The 24837-nt window shown below is 36.5% G+C and overlaps 1 protein-coding gene across 2 annotated transcripts in view; it reads left to right on the forward strand.

Moving 5' to 3' along the window:
- Positions 1 to 24837, forward strand: part of TTC17 (tetratricopeptide repeat domain 17) — a 112118-nt gene that overhangs the window by 41128 nt on the left and 46153 nt on the right. For both annotated transcript variants that reach the window (XM_043482709.1, XM_043482710.1), the window contains exons 14-16: positions 770 to 847; positions 979 to 1203; positions 7797 to 7983. In XM_043482709.1, coding sequence (XP_043338644.1) covers positions 770 to 847; positions 979 to 1203; positions 7797 to 7983 — 490 coding nt within the window. The remainder of the gene's footprint in view (positions 1 to 769; positions 848 to 978; positions 1204 to 7796; positions 7984 to 24837) is intronic.

Consider the following 24837-nt stretch of genomic DNA (forward strand, 5'->3'; position numbering starts at 1 on the left):
CATATGAGGTCCTTAGGAATTTGTATGAATTTGATAACCTCTTGGCAAACATTATAAATATTTTCTGTTAGGCTGTCTTCCATAGTTCCTATAAGCTATGTGTAACTAGGAATCTTATTACTGAATATAAATCCTAGGGTAAACACCATTCCATGGATACAAATGAAAAAATTTCCTTTTTACAGAGAAAGCAAACCATCACAATGACCTTTGTTAAATTTAATTTTGAAACTATGAGTAGTTACTGCTTTCATTCAACATTTACTGAAGCAAAAAAACATTATGTTCCAGGCAGTGTTTGGAGTTCTAGGAATACAAAGATAAACAGACCATGATCCCTTTCTTAGAGTTGTTCACAGTTACATAAATGCTTCAGGAATATAAAGTGATTAACTGAGGATCTGGTGCTTTTCCAGCTAGGAAGGATAGCAGATAATTGCATCAGGTATTGCATGCTTTGTTTTCTGAATAATTTCTCATTTGGTTCTGGACACTTAGGTTGACTTTAATGGGGAAATGATAGATCATCTTAATAATGTATGTGCTGTATATGTCTTTTGATTATTTTTTTTTAGTTGAAACTAAGGCATACATGTGAGTAAGGTAACACCTGCTGGTATGTCAGTGACCTCATGTTATATATATAAATTATAAATGTCTATTCAAATTAGCTGTTCCTGAAGAGTTCAAGTAAGGATCTGTAGAAATTCTTTTCAAATGTCTTCCCTGTTATTTTCAATTGATTCAGTCTTCCTTTTAATGTTTTCAGATTTTGCTTTCCCGTATTAATAACTATACTATCCCAGAAGAAGAAATTGGGTCTTTCTTATTTCATGCTATTAACAAGGTGAGCCGCCTACTTCAGACATCTGAAATTTAAATGCTGGGTAATTGTAATTAAAAGTTACAATGCATGTATTAAAAATTCTTTTTAGCATGAGTTCTGTCTTGTTGAATTAAGTGTTTGGGCTTTTTCAGCCTAATGCTCCTGTCTGGCTGATCCTCAATGAAGCTGGACTCTACTGGAGAGCAGTAGGAAATAGCACTTTTGCTATTGCTTGTCTTCAGAGGGCTTTGAATTTGGCCCCCCTTCAATACCAGGACGTTCCTCTTGTTAACTTGGCCAACCTTTTGATTCACTATGGCCTTCATCTTGACGCCACCAAACTGCTACTTCAAGCTTTGGCCATCAATAGCTCTGAGGTGAGGTTTCATGTTCCTTTGTAGCAATATGTACTAAGTAGTGGTAACTCAAATTCAGAGTATTTGTTGTATTTTTGTAGAGAGGGCATAAAGAAATCTCATGTTTTATTTTTCAGAGTAGAATGTGCATATTGTAAGAGGGCTTTTGTTATATTTTTGATGTGTTTATCTCTGTTTTAAATGAAGTTTATAAATTATGTAGTTTATTTTTAGAAACATATTTAAATAAGAATGACATGGCTGCTAAAAATACACTTGCCACCTTTTTATGTCGGAAACATCTGCTTCTCATTTTATCTTACTCATTACAGCATGCACATCCTTTAGTATTATATTGTTTTACAACTTAAAATCTTTATACCAACCAAGCCAGAGCACAGTTTAAAGGTTGTTTTGATAAGGATAGATAGGTTCGTACCTTGAACCTTCCACATGAAGTCCATGGAATTACATCTCTGCTTTGTAGTTTATTACTTTATTTCATAGTTTCTAAAATACCACTTCCTTTTTTTTTCATATATTAACATCTCTGAAATAAGGATGCATGTTATAATTGATGACATTTTAGGTTTGATGAAATGCAGTTATAATAAATATATAATTAAATTGCTTTTATACTTAGTGTCTAAATGTTTCCAAGTTTTATACCCAAAGAAACTTTTAGAAGAACTGTGCATGAATGGCTTAGGTTTATTTGAGGTGTCCCCAAACTAATTTCTTTCAGTATTAGAAGGAAATGTTGCCTATTACAAGTTTCCTTTGAAATAAATTCACAACTGGATTTTTTCTACTTTAAAATTTTTTACACAACTGGATTTTAAGTAGAAGTTTACAACCACTGTGTTATACACAAAGACCAGCTTGCCAGAGAAGTACATCAAATATTTATCAAATGTTTACAGTGTCAGGTGTGGGTATAGTAGAACAGATGCTCTATATGGGATATGATAAAGAGAACACCCAAATAGAAGGCTCAACACAGCTGTACTCCCTTCATGCTTGTAAGGGTTCACTTTTTTTGCACCGTCACCCAAGGCAATTAGGCAGTATTCTTCCGAAGAAAAAAGAGCTACTTTAGAGATTAGTTGCCTTTATATATTTGAAAATTCTACTAAAATTTCAGTTAAATACTGTGGTGCTGTAACAAGAATAAAAAGATAAATCAGTGAATCAGGGTAGATACCCCTGAATATACCTTCATCAGACCCTACCCCCAACTGTCAACATTTGGAAATATTTCCTTGTAAGCTTTCCCTCTACATAAATATTTTGTACGTTGTAACTTTACTGTTACTTTGCTAAGTCACTTCAGTTGTCTCCAACTCTTTGTGACCTTATGCACTGTAGCCCGCCAGGCTCCTCTGTCCATGGGATTCTCTAGGCAAGAACACTGGAGTGGGTTGCCATGCTCTCCTCCAGGGCATCTTTCCAACCCAGGGATCGAACCCATGTCTTGTGCGGTCCTGCATTGCAGGAGGATTCTTTACCACTGAACCACCAAGGAAGCCCCTTACTGTAACTTTGGTGACCTTTAAACCTTATTATATAAAAAAATTATTACTATATAGTTTTTACAGCCATCAATTTAAATGATTGTGTAAAGAAAATTTTCTTAGGAAAGATTGCTGGTAGAATGAATATTTTGATGCCTTTGATACAGACTACTAAACAATTCAGAAAAAGATTTGAGCAAATATATGTTGCCATAATCAAGATCTGTGGATATTCATTTCTCTAGTATTATCACCAGATAATACATTATCAAGCAATTGAAATAACTGCTAACTTTTATTGTTTTCTAGTGCACCATACGAAGCACTTTACATGTAATAACTCATTTAATCCACACAACCCTCTGAGATAAGATTTACCCATTTGATAGAAAAAGAAAACTGAAGGGATTTATAGAAAATCAAAGAGCTTGGATTTGAAGTCAGGAGATTGGCCTCAGAGTTCACACTCTTTATAGTCAAGTCACACCGCTTCTGTATTAGCGTTTGTAAAACAAATTTACTTAAAAAAATTTTCACTTCTCTGTTGTAACAAATTTCTTTATCCTATTTTAAGGATATTGTATTTCAGCTGTATTTTTAAAGTAAAAGTTTATGTGGGAATTTTGTCCATTTTGTTAGAATCTTTAAAATTTTACATGAATTCTTTATACAGTAAAGTCTTTTAAACTCCATCTGTCATATGTTAAAAATACTTTCTCTCCTTGCCTTTTTATCTTAGCTTTTAAAAATTCCCTTAATTTACTATCTTCTTCCTTTTGCTTTCTATTCTTAGATTTAAGATGTCTTCATAAGAAGGTTGAAAAAAAATAGTCCTGTTTTGGTTTTGTTTTCTATGGTTTGTCTTTAAATAGTTGACTCTTGGATATACACAGATCTTTTCCTGTGCTGTCTTCTAGATGTTTTATAGTTTCAGGTTTTACATCTAGACCTATGATCCATTTCAGGTTAAATTTTCTTTGTGATGTTAGGTAGAAATCAAAGTTCATATCCACATGGATATCCAGTTGTTCCAGAACCACATCTCAAGAACACTATGCTTTCCTTATTGACTCATGTATCAACTTTGCTCTGAACTCCAGACTCCTTTATTCAGCAGTTTATCTGACATCTCCACTTGAATATCTGAAACATATTGAATGTCTGAAACACTAAAACTGCAGGCCAAAACTAAGCTCCTTAACATTGTTCCAATTTGGTCTTGGTCTTCCCCATTTCTGTAAACGGTGAAGCCAGTAGTTTAAGATAGAAACTTAGAGTTATCCTTCGAACCTTTCTCCTCTAAGAGCAGATATGATCTATTAATTAAGCTTGCTGATTCTGTTTTTAAAATATACCCAGAATTTCACTATTTATCTTCATCTCCACTGCTGTCTCCCCTGGTGGCCCAGATGGTAAAGAATCGGCCTGCAATGCAGGAGACCTGGGTTCAGTTCCTGGGTTGGGAAGATCTGCTGGAGAAGGGAACCCACTCCAGTATTCTGGCCTGAAGAATTCCATGGACACAGGAGCCTGGCAGGCTACAGTCTAGGGGTCTCAAAGAGTTGGACATGACTGAGTGACTTTCACTTCACTTCCACTGCTATCTTACCCAAACCATCATTAATTATCTTTTATCCAAACCATCATTATCTTTTATCTAGATTATTTCAGTAGCCTCCTAACTAGTTTCTAAGTTTTTTGCTTTTATCACCCTATAGTCTATTCATATTACAGCAAACAATGAGATTATTATTAAAAATCAGATGTTGTCATTTGTCTATTCAAATCTCTTCAGTGTCCCTCCATGTAACTCACAATAAGAGACAAGAATTTATAATGGGGTAGAAAGTCCTACGTGACCTTGTTACTTTTCCTGTCTCATGTCTGTGAGATCATTCCGTTGATCATTCTGTTCTGGCCTCACTTGCCTCCATGCAGTTCCTTGAACATGCTCGCTCTGGTCCCTCCTCAGGACCTTTGCATTTTCTGTTCTTTCTGCTTGGAATGTTTCATCCCACTAAGATTCTTCCTAGTTTGTGCCTCATCTCCTTAAAATCTTTTACAAATACTAACTTTGCAGTGAGTCTTTCCATTGCTACTATATTGGAAATGCCACTCTCTTCCCAACTCTCAGTACTACTTATGTCTCTTCCCTGCTGTTCTTTCCTTTATCCCATTTTACTCACGATTGTATAACATCCCCACGGTTATGTGACACGAGACTCTAAGACCCACTGAGGCAGAGGTTTGTCTTTCATGTTTTCTGCTGTATCCCCAGTAAGAAAACAGTATTTGAAACACAGTGAAAACAATCACTCAGTAATTATTTTCTGACTGAATTCATGAAAATTACTTTTTTTTTTAAAACACTGAACAGTTCATCTGAATACAAGATATTTGCCCAACTATCATTGTAGTTGTAGGGATAATCATGATACTTTGTTTCCTAATGGGAAATATAAAGACACTTAATTTAAGTATGGAATTTAATTTTACATCTTGTAAACCTCTAAGTAATACTTTAAGTGTAACTTGAGAACTACTTACAGTAGACCTCTTTAATCTGGAATATTTTGTAAACCTTGGCTTGGTTATAGTGAGATATTTCTGATGACCTAACAGCCTGAATCAGAAGCAGTAGCTGATAAATTATAGGTGTTGCATGTTCTAATATCTCCTGGTTTATAGTCTATGAGAACTTAAGTAGAATTTGTATCCTGCTGTTGTGTGAAAATTGTATAAATCTTAATTATGTTGAATTGGTTCATAGTTCTTTTCAGATCTGCTGTATCCTCCTACTTTTCTGACTATTCATTCTTTCAATTTTGAGAGTTTGATATTAAAACTCCAACTAAAAATCTTAATTTAACTACTTAAAAAAATAATTGTAATATATAGTGGAACTGTGTGTAACTTTGTTCTGTATTTTCCAAGTCTTCTGTAAATGTATCATCATACTTTCATGATTTAAAAAAGAAATTATAAGTATTGCTTTCATGGAGATAGACTGTGCAGTTTGGGAATACAACATTCTTAAATCTTTTAAAATATTTTTAATGATAAAATAAGTGTAGAATAAATGGTTTGTACACAGCAAATACTAAGCATAGGCATATTTCCACTAAAATGACGTCAGCTGAATACTTTGGGCTGCTTATAAAAACAAAGTCTCAAAAAAAAATTGGAAAATAGAATTTTAAGACTATTTACAATAGCATCAAAAAAGCAGATATCTAGAAATAAATCTAAAGGAAGGTGCACAAGATTTCTATCCTGATTACAAAACATTGCTAGGAGAAAACGTAAATAAATGGTGGTATATTGATATATCATGTACATGGATTGGAAGATTCAGTATTGTTAAGGTGTAAGTTCTCTTTAAGTTGATGTATAGATTCAATTTCATCCCAAACTCCCAGCAATTGCATGTATTTGTGTGTGTGAATTGATGAGTAGTTTCAAAAATCTACATAAAAATGGATCTTAGAATAGCACAAAGATTTGGGGGTTAGAGAAATAAAAACAGAGTTGGAAGACTTTCATTATCAGATTTCAAGACTTACTGTAATTAAATCAGTGGAATTGGCACAAAGATACTCAAATACACAAGTGGAACAAAATAGAGACATTAAAAATAAGCTGATTGATGACGAAGGCGCACCTGTAGTTTAGTGTCTGGGGGAGCTCTGGGTTTTCAGTAAGTAGTAGTGGAGTATTTGGATATCCTCTATGGAAAAAGAAATGAACCTTGACCCCTACCTCACATTGTATACAAAATTAATTTGAGGTGGATCATGTACCATAATGTGAAAGAGAAAACAATAAAACTTCTTGATGAAAACATAGGAGAAAGTCTTCATTACCTTATAGCTGGCAAAGATTTCATAAAGCACTAACTACAAAAGAAAAAAATATGTAAACTGAACTTCATTAAAATTAAGAATTTCTGTTTATCAAAAGATGCCATTAAGAAAATAAAAAGGCAAATGATAGCCTGGGAAAGATATTTGCAATAAATATGTCCAACAAAGACTTCATGTATAGTATATATATATAAAGAACTCCTTCAAATCAGTAAGAAAAAAACAACAACCCATTTTTTTTAATGAGGAAAACAACAGCCCTTCAGAAATAAGTGTACCAAAATGGCCACTAAGTGTATAAAAAATGTTTCAATATTATTACTGATCAAGGAAATGCAAATTAAAATCACAGTGAGGTGCCACTTAAGCATCTCACTTAAACAGCTAAATTTTAAAAACTGACAATACCAAGTCAGTGAATTCTCACACTTCCTTGTAGGAGTATTAAGTCTGTATGTCCATTTTGGAAAACTATTTGCTTGGATCTCTTAAAACTAAATGTATGCCTATCTTAAGAACCACTTCTAAATGTATACCCAAGGAAAATGAGTAATATGTGTATCAGAAGACATTTACAACAATGTTCACTTCATAGTAAATTTATCTGTGGTAGATCAAAAACCAAAAACAATCCTGTAACTGCCTATCAGTAGGAGAATGGATGAACAATGTGGTGTATTCACATGTGGATATATCATACATCAATTTTTTTAAAAAAGAGTGAACATATAGTATACCCAAAAAAAGTCTTACAGGTTTGGTTGAGTAAAAGAAGCTACAGAAGGGTACATGTTATATGCACAAGGGAACATGCTGTTTGATTCTGTTTATGTGACGTTCAAGAACAGGTGGCAGTAATCTGTGGTGATAGAAGTCACAGCATCATATCATTGGTTACATCTGGAGTTGGGGGTGGGGTTGCCCAAGGGAGCCTTTCAGGGTACTAGACATGTTCTAAATGTTGTATATCTTTAGATGAGCGGTGTTTACAGCTGTACAGTTAAGACTAATGTACATTACACAGTTGATGTAATTTTTATCTTAGTAAAAAGGTAAAAAATAAATTTATGTTAAACAGTTTAGAATTAGCTGATGTGAATAAAATGGACAGCTGGGGTAACTTTTATAGAATAACCCTAAAAAAAAGCCAAAAGACATACAACTGTAAAGGTTTTATATTGCTTAGAAAATATTAATTCATTAACATTTTGCTGATTTTTCTTTTTTTTCTTTTCAGCCCCTGACCTTTTTGAGCCTGGGAAATGCTTACCTTGCTCTGAAGAATATCAGTGGGGCACTTGAGGCGTTTAGACAGGCTTTGAAATTAACTACCAAATGCCCCGAGTGTGAGAACAGCCTGAAGCTGATCCGCTGTATGCAGTTTTATCCCTTTCTGTACAACATCACCTCTTCTGTCTGCAGTGGTAAGCAGCTGTTCATCCCGGCCAGATAACGAGTTCAGTTGGGATTCCTGTTTTGATCAACAGAACACAGAAAATCATTTTCTTAATTTTCCCAAGGATTTTACTTAACTAGCATAATTCTCGATACATAGAAAAGAAATTAATTCATTGCTTTCTATATAAATACTCTGGAGCATTTGGCTTTAGTTCTCTCCCAGAACCCTAGTTTGAGAAAGGCTGATTAAAGTATATTATTCAGTTGGGATTGATTAGCCGTGAGGTTTTTTTTCCCTCTCAAAATCTCTGATGTTTTACAATAACTGATACCTATGGCAAAGGAAGTTTTTTTTCTGCCATGAATTCAAACTGTGTCATGAGATTTGAAGCAGTGTTTCTATCCTCATTCACTGCGATACAGCCCCTTGGCTTTGAGTGAAGCTGATGGCGGACCTTTACTGCACCTTTAAAATAGTTGCCTGACGTGAAGTGGTATCCGCTATGCATTCCTCTACTTTCTCCCTCCACCACCACGCCTATAAACGTACATGCGTGTGCAGAAGTGTATCTACCTGGGTCAGAAGTATTTGAGTTAGTATCTCAGTTATTGTAGGTTTATCAATTAGAACTCCCTAAGAGTTCCATGGTATTTTTTTTCTTCAATATTTTTTATTGAAGTATAGCTAATTTACAATGGTATATTAATTTTTTCTGTATAGCAAAGTGATTCAATTTTACATATATATATTCTTTTTTATATTCTTTTCTATTTGTGGCTTATCATAGGATATTGAATATAGTAGTTCCACAATATTTGATTATTTACTTGCTGAACCTTCACTGGGAAGGAAAAAAAATGAGTTTAACTTGAATTACGAGTGGTGCAGTTTATGTACATATGGATCCTCAGTACCTTGCTTTTGTAGAGCACACAGTAGTTGCTCTGTTAATGTTCAAATTAGATCCAGTATTTGACCAGAGGACTAGTCCAGCTCCTTCTATCAGATTATTTTTTTTAAGTGACACACACTTCATTAAGTGACTTGTCTAAAAGACATCAATAATTACCAGATTTGGCATTCAAATTCATTTTCTTGATTCACTTTACTACACTGCTTTAGGATTTTAATGGAAGGCAGTTAGTCATTTTAAATATCAGAGCCCAGTTTTCTTGTGAAGAAACAAAAAAAATCTCTCAGCAGCATAACACCATAGCTCACTTGCAGATCAGTGTTGAGCACTATCTAAACTACAATAGAATTTGTATGTGACTGTTGAAGGCGTGAGGCACTGTTTTAGCAGGCAGTACAGTGCAGTGGCTAGTGCTAGAGTCATACAGATTCACGTTGGAGCCCTGCTTCTGCCATTACTGTCTTTCTATTCTCAGTAAAGTGTGTCCTAATCTATAAAACGAAAGAGTAGAATCTCATATACTTTGGGGGAGAACTAAATGAGATTATTTTCACAGAGTAGGTCTTAAGTAAAAGTAAGCCATTAGAAATTCATGATGAATGCAAAATATGACTCAAAAGGTTAAGAATCTTCTTGCGTCATACTAGAAAATAAGTTGTGATTTTTAAAATTTTGTGGTCATGCAAGGACTGCCTTATAAACAAATTTTCACTTTTTTCAATGAGCTGCTTATATTAATAGATTATTTCCTGTTTTCTTTACTTACTCTCATCTCCCTCACCTCTCTTGATTCTTTTCTGTTACTGGGGAGAAGGGTTTTATATGTATATAGTGATAACTTTCCTAAAAGCCTTTTCTTTTCTTAGTATTTTAGTTTCTTTCTTTTTTTTTTTTTTTTTTGCCACCTTGAACAAACAGTATGTAGATCTTTCCCAACCGGGGATCGAACCCATGCTCCCTGAAGTGGAAGCATGGAGGCTCAACCACTGGACCACAGGAAAGTCCAGTATTTTAGTTTTTTGAGATTCATTATTATTTTATGTCACTGATGTCAAGAGAGGAAATTGAGTTGTCTTGAGCATTTTCCCCCAGAACATGGTCTCAACTAGTTCAGGAAACTGTTAACTTGAAACAGATCTTTCTCAGAATTGTAGTATATGATAGTCCAGTTTAGTCCAAGAATATTATTGGATCCAATACAATAACAATAAAATAGAATAATTTGACTTGGGAAGAGAGAATACCGTTTTTAATTCTTTCAGAGAGAGCCCGTTTAAAAAAATTTTCTAATTAAAAAAAATAGACCTTTTTACATTGCAGTTAATTGGTTTAGAAAAGAATCCAGTGTCTGCTAACTCCTAAAAAAATACTGTTACCCTTAATGAAAATGTATGCTGTAGCATTTTCTAAGTTTAAAAACTCATTAATAATACTGATCTAATTTCAGTGTTAAATTTTTCTTTGACAGTGTTTTTGTATTACTTGTTTCCACAGTAATCCTATTTATTGATGGTTGCTTTGCCAAGTTCCATTGAAAAGCTGAAATTTGAAAGGTGCAAACACCTCTAATCAAAATGATAAACTTCTTATGTTTTAAAACCTAACAGTTGCATTTACTCCAGTCATCTCTGAGCTTTACTAAATGCTTGATGAAAAAGAAGGCAAAATCTCTGAGTAATGATTAGCATTTCTTTACCTTCAAATGATTCTGTCTATCCTTTACTTTTTCATTTTTGCAGTATTGAAAGAATCTTAAGTTATCTTACTTGTTTGACATATTATCTGTCCAAAGGTTTTACTATGACTATACCAAGGTCTCCTGAGACAGCAAGACTTGTGATTCTATTTCCATATAATAACGAAGGAATTTGTATTGTAATTGGGTTTTTTGGGATAAGAATTTAAGCTGCCCTTTTTCACCCTTTCCCAACCTAAAAAATTCTCTTATGAAAGTCTATTTGAAAAGCTACCAATCTGAAAGCTTTTCAGATAAGTTTTTCAAGATCAAAAATAGTTAAGTACTCTTGGAAAACATTTAAAAAACTGTTTTTCTGACCACTATTATTAATTTTCCACAAATCATTTTCTTTAAAGATCCACATGAGACACTTTTTCTGGCAAGTGTAATGTAGTGTATAATGTCTTGGGTAGTATGAACTAAATGGTAAAATTATCAGCAGTCTTTCAATATCAGCAAGTATTTTATTGCTTTTCATATATAATCATGGACATTTTTCACACAGATTTTCAGCGTGTATATTTTGTAATATGTGCACAGGTAATATATTTAGCTTTGAATATTGATTCATTCTGCTTAAAAGTACATTATCATTATGTTCACACAGTTTTCCTGCTTCTAAAGACTTTATAGCTAACAGTGTGACATTTAGTGAAGAATCACTTATCTGACAGTTTTCCCAAACTTTGATTAATCTAGAAGTCATCTTATTTGCTGCCATTTATTAGTTGCATGTGTTCTTATATTAACTGCTTATCATCGTCGTGTCTCTTTCCTTTGAATACCATTTAGTAAAGCCTTGTCTTTTATAGGTATTTTATATTAGCATTACAGTTTCAAGGATCCTGGAAAGGAAAACATATAGATTGGTTTTTTTAATTGTCCACCCTCAAGTTGACCGTGATACAGAAGCTAGTGCCTCCAGCTTTGATTAAGCAATTTATTTTGCCAGTTTAGAAATACATACTTTTTTCCCACATTTATTGGTTTGTTATTTTATAGTTTAACTTAACTAGAACTGAATTGGCCACTTGAACAAACTCTTTTCAATAACAGCATGAAGTGAAGTGAAGTGAAATGAGGTCCTCAGTCGTGTCCAACTCTTTGCGACCCCATGGACTATAGCCCACCATGCTCCTCCATCCATGGGATTTTCCAGGCAAAAGTACTAGACTGGATTTCCATGTCCTTCTCCAGGAGGTCTTCCCGACCCAGGGATCGAACTCGGGTCTCCCGCACTGTAGGCAGACGCTTTACCGTCCGAGCCACCAGGGAAGTCCAGTAACAGCATGCTTGGCCTTTTTAAAAGTAAAATGGAATCTGTCAAACTTATCATGCTTTTGAATATAAGGAAGTTCTCTTGAGTGCTCAACCCTATAAAAGGACTTTTGTAAAAAAAAGTGAAAATAACAGTGTCTCACAGAAAATGAACTTTCATGAAGCAGTAATTATTATCTTCTCTAAAGATGAAAGATGGAAAATAATTTTAATAGCAGTATAAGCAAAATGTGAATATTGTATCTGTAATATTTATGATAGTGGATTTTCCACATATTTATTATTCCAAACTTCTAAATACTTTCATTCTTCAGCTTCACTAATTTGAAAATTAAAAAGTTATATCTAACAAAGATGTTTTCTACTACTTAAGCAATATATATTTTTCTGTTATTATATCTCTGATATGCATAATTTTACTTTATTTTTAGTATTCTTCATTCAGTATTGTTTTTCTTACACTAGAAAACATAAGACCAATGGTTCAGTTCAGTTCAGTTAAGTTCAGTTGCTCAGTCGTGTCCGACTCTGCAACCCCATGAATTGCAGCACGCTGGGCTTCCCTGTCCATCACAAACTCGCCGAGTTTACTCAAACACATGTCCATCGAGTCAGTGATGCCTTCCAACCATCTCATCCTCTGTCATCCCCTTCTCCTCCTGCCCCCAATCCCTCCCAGCATCAGGGTCTTTTCCAGTGAGTCAGCTCTTCGCATGAGGTGGCCAAAGTATTGGAATTTCAGCTTCAGCATCAGGCCTTCCAGTGAACACCCAGGACTGATCTCCTTTAGGATGGACTGGTTGGATCTCCTTGCAGTCCAAGGGACTCTCAAGAGTCTTCTCCAACACCACAGTTCAAAAGCATCAGTTCTTCTGCACTCAGCTTTCTTTATTGTTCAACTCTCACATCCATACATGACCACTGAAAAAACCATAGCCTTGACTAGACGGACCTTTGTTGGCAAAGTAATATCTCTGCTTTTTAATATGCTATCTAGGTTGGTCATAACTTTCTTTCCAAGAGCAAGTGTCTTTTAATTTCATGGCTGCAGTCACCATCTGCAGTGATTTTGGAGCCCAAAAAAATAAAATCTGACACTGTTTCCACTGTTTGCCCATCTATTTCCCATGAAGTGATGGGAACAGATGCCATGATCTTAGTTTTCTGAATGTTGAGCTTTAAGCCAATTTTTTCACTCTCCTCTTTCACTTTCACCAAGAGGCTTTTTAGTGCCTCTTCACTTTCTGCCATAAGGGTGGTGTCATCTGCATATCTGAGATTATTGATATTTCTCCCGGCAATCTTGATTCCAGGTTGTGCTTCATCTAGCCCAGCGTTTCTCATGATGTACTCTGCATATAAGTTAAATAAGCAGGGTGACAATATACAGCCTTGACATACTCCTTTTCCTATTTGGAACCAGTCTGTTGTTCCATGTCCAATTCTGTTGCTTCGTCCTGCATATAGGTTTCTCAAGAGGCAGGTCAGATGGTCTGGTATTCCCATCTCTTTCAGAATTTTCCACAGTAGGTTATGTTTATTAGACTTCATTACATACTTATAAGTATGCCACTAACAATGGCATTGTTATTAGCTGAATATAATGTAAACATCAGCCCCTAATTTCTGAGTGTTCATCTTTTCTTAATTTACTGAGACACATGCCTACTTAAAATTGTTGGCCTGGATCTTCAGAAAAAGGAATAAATATTATACAGAACTCAGACTTTAGTATTTAACTAAGTATACTTAGAATTTTTATATATGTTTCTCTATAATATGTATTTGAAAGCATGTTCCATTATAGAAAAAAAAATAGAATTTCCAAATCATGTACATGATTTTTTTTTAAGCTTTTTATTTTTTGATGTAGACCATTTTAAATCTTTATTGAATTTGTTACAATATTGCTTCTGTTTTATGTTTTGGCTTTTTGGTGGTGAGGCATGTGGGCTCTTAGCTGCCCCACCAGGGATCAGCACCCCCTGCATTGGAAGGCGAAGTCTTAACCCCTGGACCACCAGGGACGTCCCTACATGAGCTGTAATACCTTTTCCAGTGTGTGAAAGAATTATCCTGTGTTGTCTTTACAGTGTTTCTGTATTTTAGCATCTCTTTACTATTTACCTAAATCTTATCTCCTTTGATAACTTGTTCCATTGCCTGCTAGTTTTAGCCTGTGTTCTACCTAAATTTCTATAGATTTATGTATCTTGTAGCTTAAAGCAATTTTACATAGAGTTCAGAATTTGAAGAAAAAGAAATCCTGCATTTTGCTGCCCTCCTGTGGACTATCCGAGATATGCTATCAGCAATTAAGGACCTTTGCTTTATCACATTCTTGATGAGAGTTAGTGAAGATATATGCTCTAAAAAAGAAAGAAAGATACAGTCTGAAACACAAAGTTTTTAATGTATCTAAATTTTTATATTTCTTTACTTAAAAGGCTTTAATTATTTGGTTACCAAACAGTCCTTTGTATCTATGTGATGGTGCCAGGGAGGATAAGAAAGTCCCCTTCTTATGAATTGAGAAGCAAAGCTGATGATTTAGTCAAGTCAGAGAGCCAGTCATTGGTAGCACAGAGACTGAAATCTGAGTCCTCTGCCGTCCAAGGCCTCATGCATAATTCTTTTATCCCCAGGTCATAAACTAGTGCACTTCTAAGACTGAAAGAATTCATATTTGTAGATTCTTGAGTCATTTTATGCAAGTAGTATAATCACTGCACTTCTTGTATCACCCGTCAGAAGAGATACATACATCCCTATATAAAACATGGATCTGAGCTGTATTATGGGGGACAGTCATAATGAGCCCTAAAAACACACCTAAAATGGCCCCTTTCAGTTTAGCATGTCACTTTGTTCGCTTCTGAATTTTGCATCCCTAGATTGCTGTGTAACCTTGGGTTTCGCACAGAAGATGTGGTAGCTGTGCTTGGGGTACTTTTTAATGAGACCGTCAAGTCTGAGGGAGGAGCCGGCTTAGGCAGAAAAAGAAGTTTGGTCTTAAACACGTTAAGTCTCAGCTGCCTACTGAATGTTTAAGCGATGGTGTTGGACAGGCAGTTGGGTGTATAGCTACCGCTTCTCCGTTGCTATACACAGCTGTCGTTGTGGCCAAGGAAGAGCCCAGGCGAGAGAGGAAAGTTTGTGAGCCATGGACCTATGAATGTTGTTAAAATCACAGAATTGGATGAAGTTACCTCAGTGATTAGTATAAAAAGGAAAGCATATCGATGATTCATTACTAGGCATTCCAGCTAACATTTAGTGATCAGGAAGAGGAAGAACAGTATAGGAGTAGCCAGTAAGATAAGAAAACCAGGCAAGTATTCTGTTCAGAAGCCAAGTGAAGAAAGTGTTTCAGGGTGTGGTTAATTATATTATCATCATTCTTATGTTACGTGGGCGTATCCTAAGAGCTTGAGTTGGATTAAGACAGAGTAAAGTGTTGGATTTTGGAACACAGAGGTCACTGGCAGTCTTCTAAAAGTTTTTGTTTAATGGTTTGTGGAGGAGATGAGGAAGTGAAGATGGCTAGCACCCTTTCCAAGCAGTTTTGCTGTGGGGAGGAGCAGAAAAATGGGGTGGTTGCTGGACGGAGATGTAGGGTCGAAGATACTTGGTTTTGGTTTTGTTGTTCTGAAAATAAGAGGTACTGCATTGTGTTCCTGCAGGAGTGATCCAGTAAAGAGGAAGTAATTGAAGATGCAGAAAAAATTATAAAAGCAAAGCTCTTGAATAAACAGAAGGGGATGGGATCCAAGGCACAAAGGTAGCATAGAGGTGGTCCTTAGATAGGAGAAGGTACAATGTATAGGTAGAGATGTCAGTATAGTGAGACCTTTGATTACTTCTCAGTGGAATAAGAGGCCAGTTGTCAGATGAGTATGAAGAGGGGCAGAGGAAATTGGAGATAACATTGAGAGAGGAATGGCTGAAAACAGTAGACTAAAAAATGTGAATTGACTTTAGAGGTTTCTAATTGAATTTAGAGAATTTTTGACAACTGGATAATTGTCAGTGTCATTAATTAAGAGGAGGAATGTGGAAAAGAAATTATCCATGCATTGATGTAGGGCTGAAAAATAAGTTCAGTGGTAGATGTGTTCATTCCGAGATGCCACTGGTTCCGTCAGGAGGTTCATGGTGAGAAGAAAAGTCCAAGAATAGAGTCTTAGAAAATACTAACATTTAAGGAGCAGAGCCAGGGAAAGAGGGAGTAAAGAGAGGGGCCTGGGAGAACCAAGAGGGAGCTGGGTCTTGAAGGTCAGAGGAACAGAGGGTTTGAGAAGGAAAAAGAAATTAACAGTATGCTCTGTATTGGTTCCTAAAATATGGTACAGATACCACCAGAGTGCACAAGCTATTAGGTGGCATTGAGTAACATTTTTTAATTTTAGTATTCGTGACTTATTCTAATTGGTATTGGAAGAATTATATAACCAGCACATCAAACCTGTCATTCCTGAAAAGTGATACTTATTTTCCCTTTTAACATAAATTATTGTAAGATTAAACAGTGAGTCTATTTAAAGAAAAACATTGCATAAATAAAGGTACTGGTACCTATGGAAAAATTACAGCAGTAATGGATGAGTGAATAGTGTGAGAACCTCTGAGTTTAACAGTTTAGAAAATCATTTGGTGATCTCAGTTTATCAAAAAGTATTTTCTGTACAATAGCAAGATATCTATACTAAAACAAGAATAAATTCTAGGATAATAGAAATATTAAAGTGAGCCTTCTGTATACAGTTGGATTAATTTTGGAGTTAATGGCATGATTCTAAACTATGTAACTTGTGTTTCGTCCTGTCACTGTGTAACTAAAATAACTTTAAAGCAAATAGTTAATGATACCAAGAATCATTCTTTAGATAACATGTAAATAGTAGTGGTGACTGCAGCCATGAAATAAAAACATGCTTACTCCTTGGAAGAAAAGTTATGACCAACCTAGACAGCATATTAAAAAGCAGAGACATTACTTTGCCAACAAAGGTCCGTCTAGTCAACGCTATGATTTTTCTAGTAGTCATGTATGGATGTGAGAGTTGGACTATAAAGAAAGTTGAGTGCCAAAGAATTGATGCTTTTGAACTGTGGTGTTGGAGAAGACTCTGGAGAGTCCCTTGGACTGCGAGGAGATCCAACCAGTCCATCCTAAAGGAAATCAATCCTGAATGTTCATTGGAAGGACTGATGTTGAAGCTGATAACTCCAATACTCTGGCCACCTGATGCAAAGAGCTGACTCATTTGAAAAGACCGTGATGCTGGGAAAGCTTGAAGGCGGGAGGAGAAGGGGATGACAGAGGATGAGAAGGTTGGATGGCATCACCGACTCAATGGACATGAGTTTGAATAAACTCTGGGAGTTGGTGAGGGACAGGGAGGCCTGGCGTGCTGCGGTTCATGGGGCCACAAAGACTGAGTGACTGAACTGAACTGAAGAAAGACTTTTAAAAAATTCACTTGCTATAGAAACATGAGAAAGTAAGTGAAAAAAATCAAAAAATTTGGCGGGTTCATGAAGAAGTAAGGCATTTGTCAGGAGGGTATTCTAAGCCCCTGTATGTAATAAACACAGGGAAAGTGGTTTTATTCTGTCTCTGGGACTGTGGGAGCTGAGTCACTGCAGCTTGGCTGTGTTGCTCCAGAGAGCAGCAACTACGCGGTTACTTTAGACACTGCAGGAGCACTTACTGAGGTCAGCTTCGCACTGCAGCTTGTCACTCAGTTATAGAATGCTTCTCTTTAAAGATAAGAAGTTACAAATTTATTAAGATAATCTCTCTGAGTTACAGAGTTTGTAACAACTTCAGGTGTGCAAATGGTCTTTGCCAGCATTAGGGTGACTATCTTGCATGTCCAAAAGAAAGTGAGTTATATTTTTGAGTTTGTGAATTAAGTCTAGATCATGTAAATTAAGTCTTCCTCCTTTCTGCTGTGTATGTAGTGTGGAAATAACCCATTGGAAGACATTGTTCTTCATATTTTGTGATCGCTTCTCTGCAGATAAGGTTGGAAAGTTCTACTGAGACATCACTCTTTGTGTTTAGGCCCCGTTCTGCATCAGGAACTTTTTCCAACACTCACATCACTGATGTCACAGTGATGGTACACACCAGCAAGAAGAATGGCTGAGCAGGATGGGGTCTGTTGTATCCAGCCCTCGTTAATTACTGAACGAGATGTGTTTGATGTGGTTTGTTACTGCAGTTGTACGTGTCTCCTGATAGGAGCCAAAGGGGGCTAACATCTAGTTATGAATACTTTGTGTGAAGGAAGTTAGGCACGTTCACTGGATGCTATCTTTCTTTTTACATCTTCAGTATCCATGCATGGTAGCAGATGTTTTTGGAGCTATTTCGGTTTGTGACATTAAGCTTTGCTATCTCATATAGCAAGCATTTGCATGACTCTTCCCCATTCAAAAAATTATTCTAGTTGGCAGAACTTTCTCTCCCTCTCTGTCTCTCTCACACATACTACAAATCCACGCTACGTTAGAGTGGGCTTTTTTTTTTTTTTTTTTTAGTGACCGATACCCCAGAAAATTCTTTCTGTACATTGTGAACCAACTAGTTGAAATGAATTACTCTGGTGGCTCAGCTGGTAAAGAATCCGCCCACAATGTGGGAGACCTGGGTTCAATCCCTGGGTTGGGAAGATCCCCTCGAGAAGTGAAAGGCTACCCACTCCAGTATTCTGACCTGGCAAATTCCATGGACTATTCCATGGGGTCGCAGAGTCGGACATGACTGAGCAACTTTCACTTTTCACCCGTTTTGGAGTTCTTGTTTAAAACAGTGAGTACCACATACTTAAACCCCTTTACAAATATAATCATTGAATGATTTTTTTTTTAACTCAGTTCCATGGCCTAATGGAAATACAGTGGTTGGGCCTGATAATCACTAGCAAAGAGCACTGGTGAGATTTAAAATTCTCATGACTGAGGAAACCTGGCATGTACATGTATGTGGTCATACATGTGCTGGTTTGGGTTTTTCCTCCCTTTTTTTCTTTCATTGTTAGTTATTACTAGTAGTTGAGTTTGTTTCATACTAAACTGTTGTGCTCTTTGACCAAGAAAATCTCAGTAATCTGTTACTTTTTCTTAACCATCAAAGTTTATTTAATTATGACATTTAAAATACAGGAGAAATTTAAATCAGAATTCTTAGCTGTTGAAAATAACAGCTTTGGATTTCTCTTCTCACTTAGTTGATTTTTATAACAACAAATCTAAATTTGACATTCAAAATTTGCTACTCTCAAAGCAGTTTAAACCGCTTTAGCTGTCAGGCATTACTTAATAACCCAGTCAGATCACAAATATCCAAAGTGATGATTATTTTTAAAAAAAAGAAAGCATATCACATTTTAGGAGAAGGAGTAGTAGCAGCTGACGGGGTGTGTGGTGTTAATCAAGTCTTCTGATTCCTAATACACTTGTGATAATACAGCCAGTTTCTCTTGATGACATGAAATACCACTATAGGAAAATGTAACCAAACAAGTCACCATCTTTCACTGTACACTGCCTAAAAACCATAAATGTTAAAAAATTGGGAAAGAGCAGAGTCCTGGAAACTATGTTATTATGTGCAAAGTGGCAACTGAGGTGAATGCCTCCAGGCCAATTTCATTTGGTGACATAAAGCAAAAGCAAACAGTATCATTTATTTTTCTAATGCTTTACACTTGATTTATAGTGAGTGCATTTGGCCATATGGAAGCAACAAGGGCTTCTAATGGTAGGTCCCTTTCCCATTTTGCCTATCTCTGTGCCTCCATTTGTATTATGAGGAAGAGGACCAGAGTTAAGATCTGTTGATTTTTTTACTAGATTTTTTCCCTTGACACCAGCAGGTAACTAAACACTTTCAGCATGAGAAAGGAGAAGTAAATATAAACCACAAAGGTGGTGAGTAGCTGGGAAATTTCCTAAGCCCTCCCCTGTTCCCTCATCCCTACCCTCTGTGTATAGGCCTTATTCTAGGCATTAAGAATTGAATGAAGCCAACTTACTACAAGAGTCTGTGGTTGACTCAAATAGGGGTGCTTAACTTAAGCTGACAACAGAGAGACTTTAATATCATTCTCTCTTTTGCAGCGTCAGAAGAAGTTGTACCACACCGTGACACGTGACATGCGATGGCACTGTCATGGACAGCCTGTGTGTTCTGCCACATACAGCCTGCTCTGCGGGTTCCGTGTGTTTGCGCGTATCGTTCTCAGTAGTTTTCCCCATGACTTTCCCTCCTGCACGCTTTCCCTCCCTGAATAAAAATCCTAATCTTGCCCATCCTTCAAGGCCCACTTCTGCCATGTGCCTTGCCTAACCCCTTAATCACAAGCAGTGATGAGCAGTCATTCCACCTGTGTCTCTCCTTCAGCTCCTGTGACTTGCCATTACAGTTATTTGTGTACCAGACAGAAGTCTCCTACAGAACTTTTTAACTCCTTGAGAGCAGGGACCATTCCTTTGTTCACCTCCATATGCTGACCCATGCATTCCACACCCTCCTCCCAATGTTTAGCCCTTAGAATGTGTTCATATGGCAAATTATCTAATGGCATTTCAAGTTTGAGCTACTGAGAATACCTGGTAATAGAGGGTAATTAGCTGTATCCACAGAATGCTTTAAACCACACACATACAGGTCTTTTAAGGTCTGCAGCTCCCATGTGGTAGGAGGGGGCAGAGAAAAGGAATTACATTGTTTCACTTGTCCACTAGAAGATGACACATCTAATAGGTCCCTGTATTTCCCCACCTCCTGTCTGCACTGTTTTTAATGAAAATTACAAACAAATGTCCTTGTTGACCCTCATTGAAAAAACTAGCATTCATAGATAAATTAGTAAATGTGAGAAATCTGTTGGATTTGTTTCCCCAACATTCTTGCTCAAAACCCATTTCCTTGGGCTGAAGTAAAACAGATTTTTAAATTTAACAGTAATAATAATAATAATAATGGCACCTATGACAGTTAACTTTTTTATATAGTTGCTGCATGGGAAAATCTTTCCTAGTAAACTTAATGTTTAAATTCTCTTGTTTAGGGATCTAACCTAATCTTTTCCATTTCTGGAGGAAGTTATAGCATTGGAGAGCTTAGATTCCATCTCTGGAGTCGTTTCTTTCACAGCCTACATGTCGTGGTGTCTGTGTCTCAGCTGATGCTGACTTTGCACCCTATACTTTAGCCACTTAGGGAATGCCACATGGCAGGACAAGGAGGCCAGATTTATAGTTCATTCTTCTCCTCTAAAAGGAAGCAGGGCGTATAGGTCTATAGAAACCAGCACAAATCAGATTCCCCCACCATGTGTGGACAGTGTTCCCCAGGATAGAATTTAACTCTAGAATACATAGTAGAAAAGAATTTCTCTCTTATCTCTCCCACCCCTGCTCTCATTTCTTTTTGAGGTCACATACTTTTCTTTGAGAGTTTTTCTTCTTTAAACTCACTTCTGACTCATTCACCTCACCATGAGGGAATGCCTATATAATCCTGAAGTTGCTGATTTCAAGTCTTTAATATGATCTGTTTTCTCTCTGGCAGTTAAGGTCAGCCAGTACATAGCCATTACTTTTAAACCTCCTGCAAGAATGTCATTCAGCAGTAACTGCTGAATGAGAACAAGTCTGAGCCATTACGACTGTTGAGATGATTTTGCTCATCTTTCTAAGTGGAGGACAGCCCAGGATAGAGGAGGTGAGGCAGATTCTCTTGTCTCAGGTTCACTTAAATTCAAGGAGTTCTGTGTACTTATGTTCACCGTGGTTTCAGCAGTGGTGTTTACTGAGACTCCTCTTATTGTTGGACAGTAGCTTATCTATTTCAGGTAAAGAACCTAGATGCAGAGACCAGAGTTGATTTGTGCAAGTTCACATGGTAAGGCTGTATCTAGGCAGGATTTGAGTTCATACCATGGAATGCTTCTTTTAGAACAAGGTCTGTAAGACTTTGAGGTAGAAATCATAAAGGAATCCGTTTGCAGTAAGGCTTCTTACTTCTTCACTATTACCTGTTAGTGTGGTCCCAAGCCCCACAGTTAAATTTTCCTGGTGATATTTTAAAGTAATCTTTGTAAAGCAACTGTACTCCAATAAAGTTTAATTTTAAAAAAATAATCTTGCTTAGCAATGGTGAGTAACTCAAAGATACACTTTTGTCCACTTCACAATTTATCTTACCATATTTCCTAAAAGATAGATTTCTTACTAGAGAAATAAATAGAAAATTAGTTACTTGCTCTTACAAAATTTTGATGCCTCAATTTTGTAGCGTTTCTTTATTATAACAAACCCCAAAGAATCCTAAAGAACCCTAAAGGATTCCTAATCCACCCAGGAATCTCTTTACCAACTTATGAGATTCAGAACAGAAGAATTCTTTTTAATAAGTAAATGGTTCCCCAACTCCAGTTGAAAAACAATCTTCTAAGACCTTTGTAAACAGAATTAATAAGAGAAAATAGGATATTTCTTTAACCCTAGTCATGATAGGAGTTTCCAAGAACTTAGTTTACTCTGAAAATCTGTTTAGCCACTGAATAAATTGTGCCTTTCTCCCTTAGGAGGCTTAGGCTTAGACATGGTATATTAAATATTTAGTTGTTTTCCAGAATACCCTTGTAGGGGAGGTTAATATTAATAACCCAATTTATGCAAGCAGTAGTCTAACTGCAAAAAAAGGATGTTGATAAATTTAAGATCTCGTAGTTGTTCCAGAGTCAGAAATACCCTCTTTGGAGTTTCATGCTTAGTTCAGTTATTTCAGTTCAGGTGCTCAGTTGTGTCTGACTCTTTGCAACCCCATGGACTGCAGCATGCCAGGCCTCCCTGTCCATCACCAACTCCTGGAGCTTACTCAAACTCAGTTCTGTTGAGTCAGTGATGCCATGCAACCATCTCATCCTCTGTCGTCCCCTTCTCCTCCTGCCTTCAGTCTTTCCCAGCACAGGCTCTTTTCCAGTGAGTCAGTTCTTCACATCAGGTGCCCAAAGTATTGGAGTTTCAGCTTTAGCATCAGTCCTTCCAATGAATATTCAGGACTGATTTCCTTTAGGATGGACTGGTTGGATCTCCTTGTTGTCCAAGGGACTTTCAAGAGCCTTCTCCAACATCACAGTTCAAAAGCAGTTGAATTCTTTGGTACTCAGCTTGCTTTATAGTCCAACTCTCACATCCATACGTGACTACTGGTGAAACCGTAGGTTTGTAATGTCTCTGCTTTTTAATATGCTGTCTAGGTTGGTCATAACTTTTCTTCCAAGGAGCAAGCGTCTTTTAATTTCATGGCTGCAATCACCATCTGCAGTGATTTTGGAGCCCCCAAAAATAAAACCTGTCACTGTTTCCATTGCTTCCCCATCTATTTTTGCCATGAAGTGATGGGACCAGATGACATGATCTTAGTTTTCTGAATGCTTAGTTGGTATTGCCTTATCCTCTCTTGCTTGTGTGCATGCTAAGTCGCTTCAGTTGTGTCCAACTCTTTGCAACCCTATGGACTATAACCCGCCAGGCTCCTTTGTCCCTGGGATTCTCCAGGCAAGAGTACTAGAGTGAGTTTGCATGCCCTCCTCCAGGGAGTCTTCCCCACCCAGGAATTGAACCCACATCTCTTATATCTCCTGCATATCCTCTCAATTCTAAGAAAAACCAGAGTGCCAGGATTTGAATTGGATGCTAAAGTCTTTGCAAGCAGATATAGAACATTAAGCAGAGGAAAGTGTTTCCATTTTCATCTGGGACCTTGTTATCTAAAGCATTTCATTTAAATCATGAAGTCCCTCCACCCCCCCCGAGAAAAAAAGCCTATCAAGGTTAGTCTGAGCCTCAGAATCTCCTCATTTTTGCATCAACAAGAAATAATAGCCATATGCACAGAAGATACTTGTTACTTTTTAGGTCTCTTTCCATTTTTCCTTCTTCAACATTTCATTGTATTTCTTTAATGAGAACATTATCTCTACCTTTGCTGAGAAGACAAGCAATATTTTTCTATATAGGCAACTTTTTTTAGTTCCTCTTTAGCTGGAGTAGACCTATACTATAGTCCAAAGAATCGATATATTTATTTTTTCTGAAGTTCATTAATTCCCCCTCTGGCAACTGGAAGGAGTCATTCAAGAATTAGGCAATATGACTTTCTGTGATTAGACTAGTTAATCATGGAAATCGCACCAGAATACTAAACCAGTCTGTTTTTAACCATCAACCTAAGAAAATTCATATCAACAGTTCTAACTTTAAAACATGTAGTTTTTACTTAAGCATTTTGATTTTTCCTACTTCCGGGAAATAGCTTAAAATAAACTTCTTATTCCTTTAATTCCCCTATTTCTCCCTGATCCCCTTTTATACCCTCTCCCTCATAGGTGTTGGCCCTGATTTCCTGAGTTGGAGGGCAGGACATTCTTAGAATTCATGAGGCTTGCTTCAAGAGGGTGTCTGCTTTGAGGTCATGCAGAAGGACTAATTTTAGCTTCAGGATCTTATGCATATCATATCTTATAAATGACCTATAAAGCATTTTTAAATATTGCAGACATTTTAAAAGATGAAACCAATTAAATTTTTATAATAGAGGGTGGGATAGAAAAATAAGATGCAAAGGTTGGAGGACGAAATCAACTACAGGAAGCACAGCTCGGATTTCACCGGGTTCCAGTGTTAAATGGTTTGTCCTTTTGCTTTACCCAGCTTGTGTCAAGGTGAATAATGCTTTTTTTTTTTTCTTTAATAATGCTTTAGAGGCAAATTCTCCAAAGTTAAAGGCAGAGAACATTCACTAGGAACAGTGTATTTTTTAAATTATCAGTATCATTGTCATCATTTTCTTTCCTCTCTGCTTTTAATAGTCATGCTTATTTATATCCTAATTAAGAATTGCCTCTAAGAAACACGCTATTCTTCAT

Source organism: Cervus canadensis, chromosome 11 (assembly GCF_019320065.1).
Source record: "Cervus canadensis isolate Bull #8, Minnesota chromosome 11, ASM1932006v1, whole genome shotgun sequence".
In the NCBI taxonomy this organism is placed as follows: domain Eukaryota; kingdom Metazoa; phylum Chordata; class Mammalia; order Artiodactyla; family Cervidae; genus Cervus; species Cervus canadensis.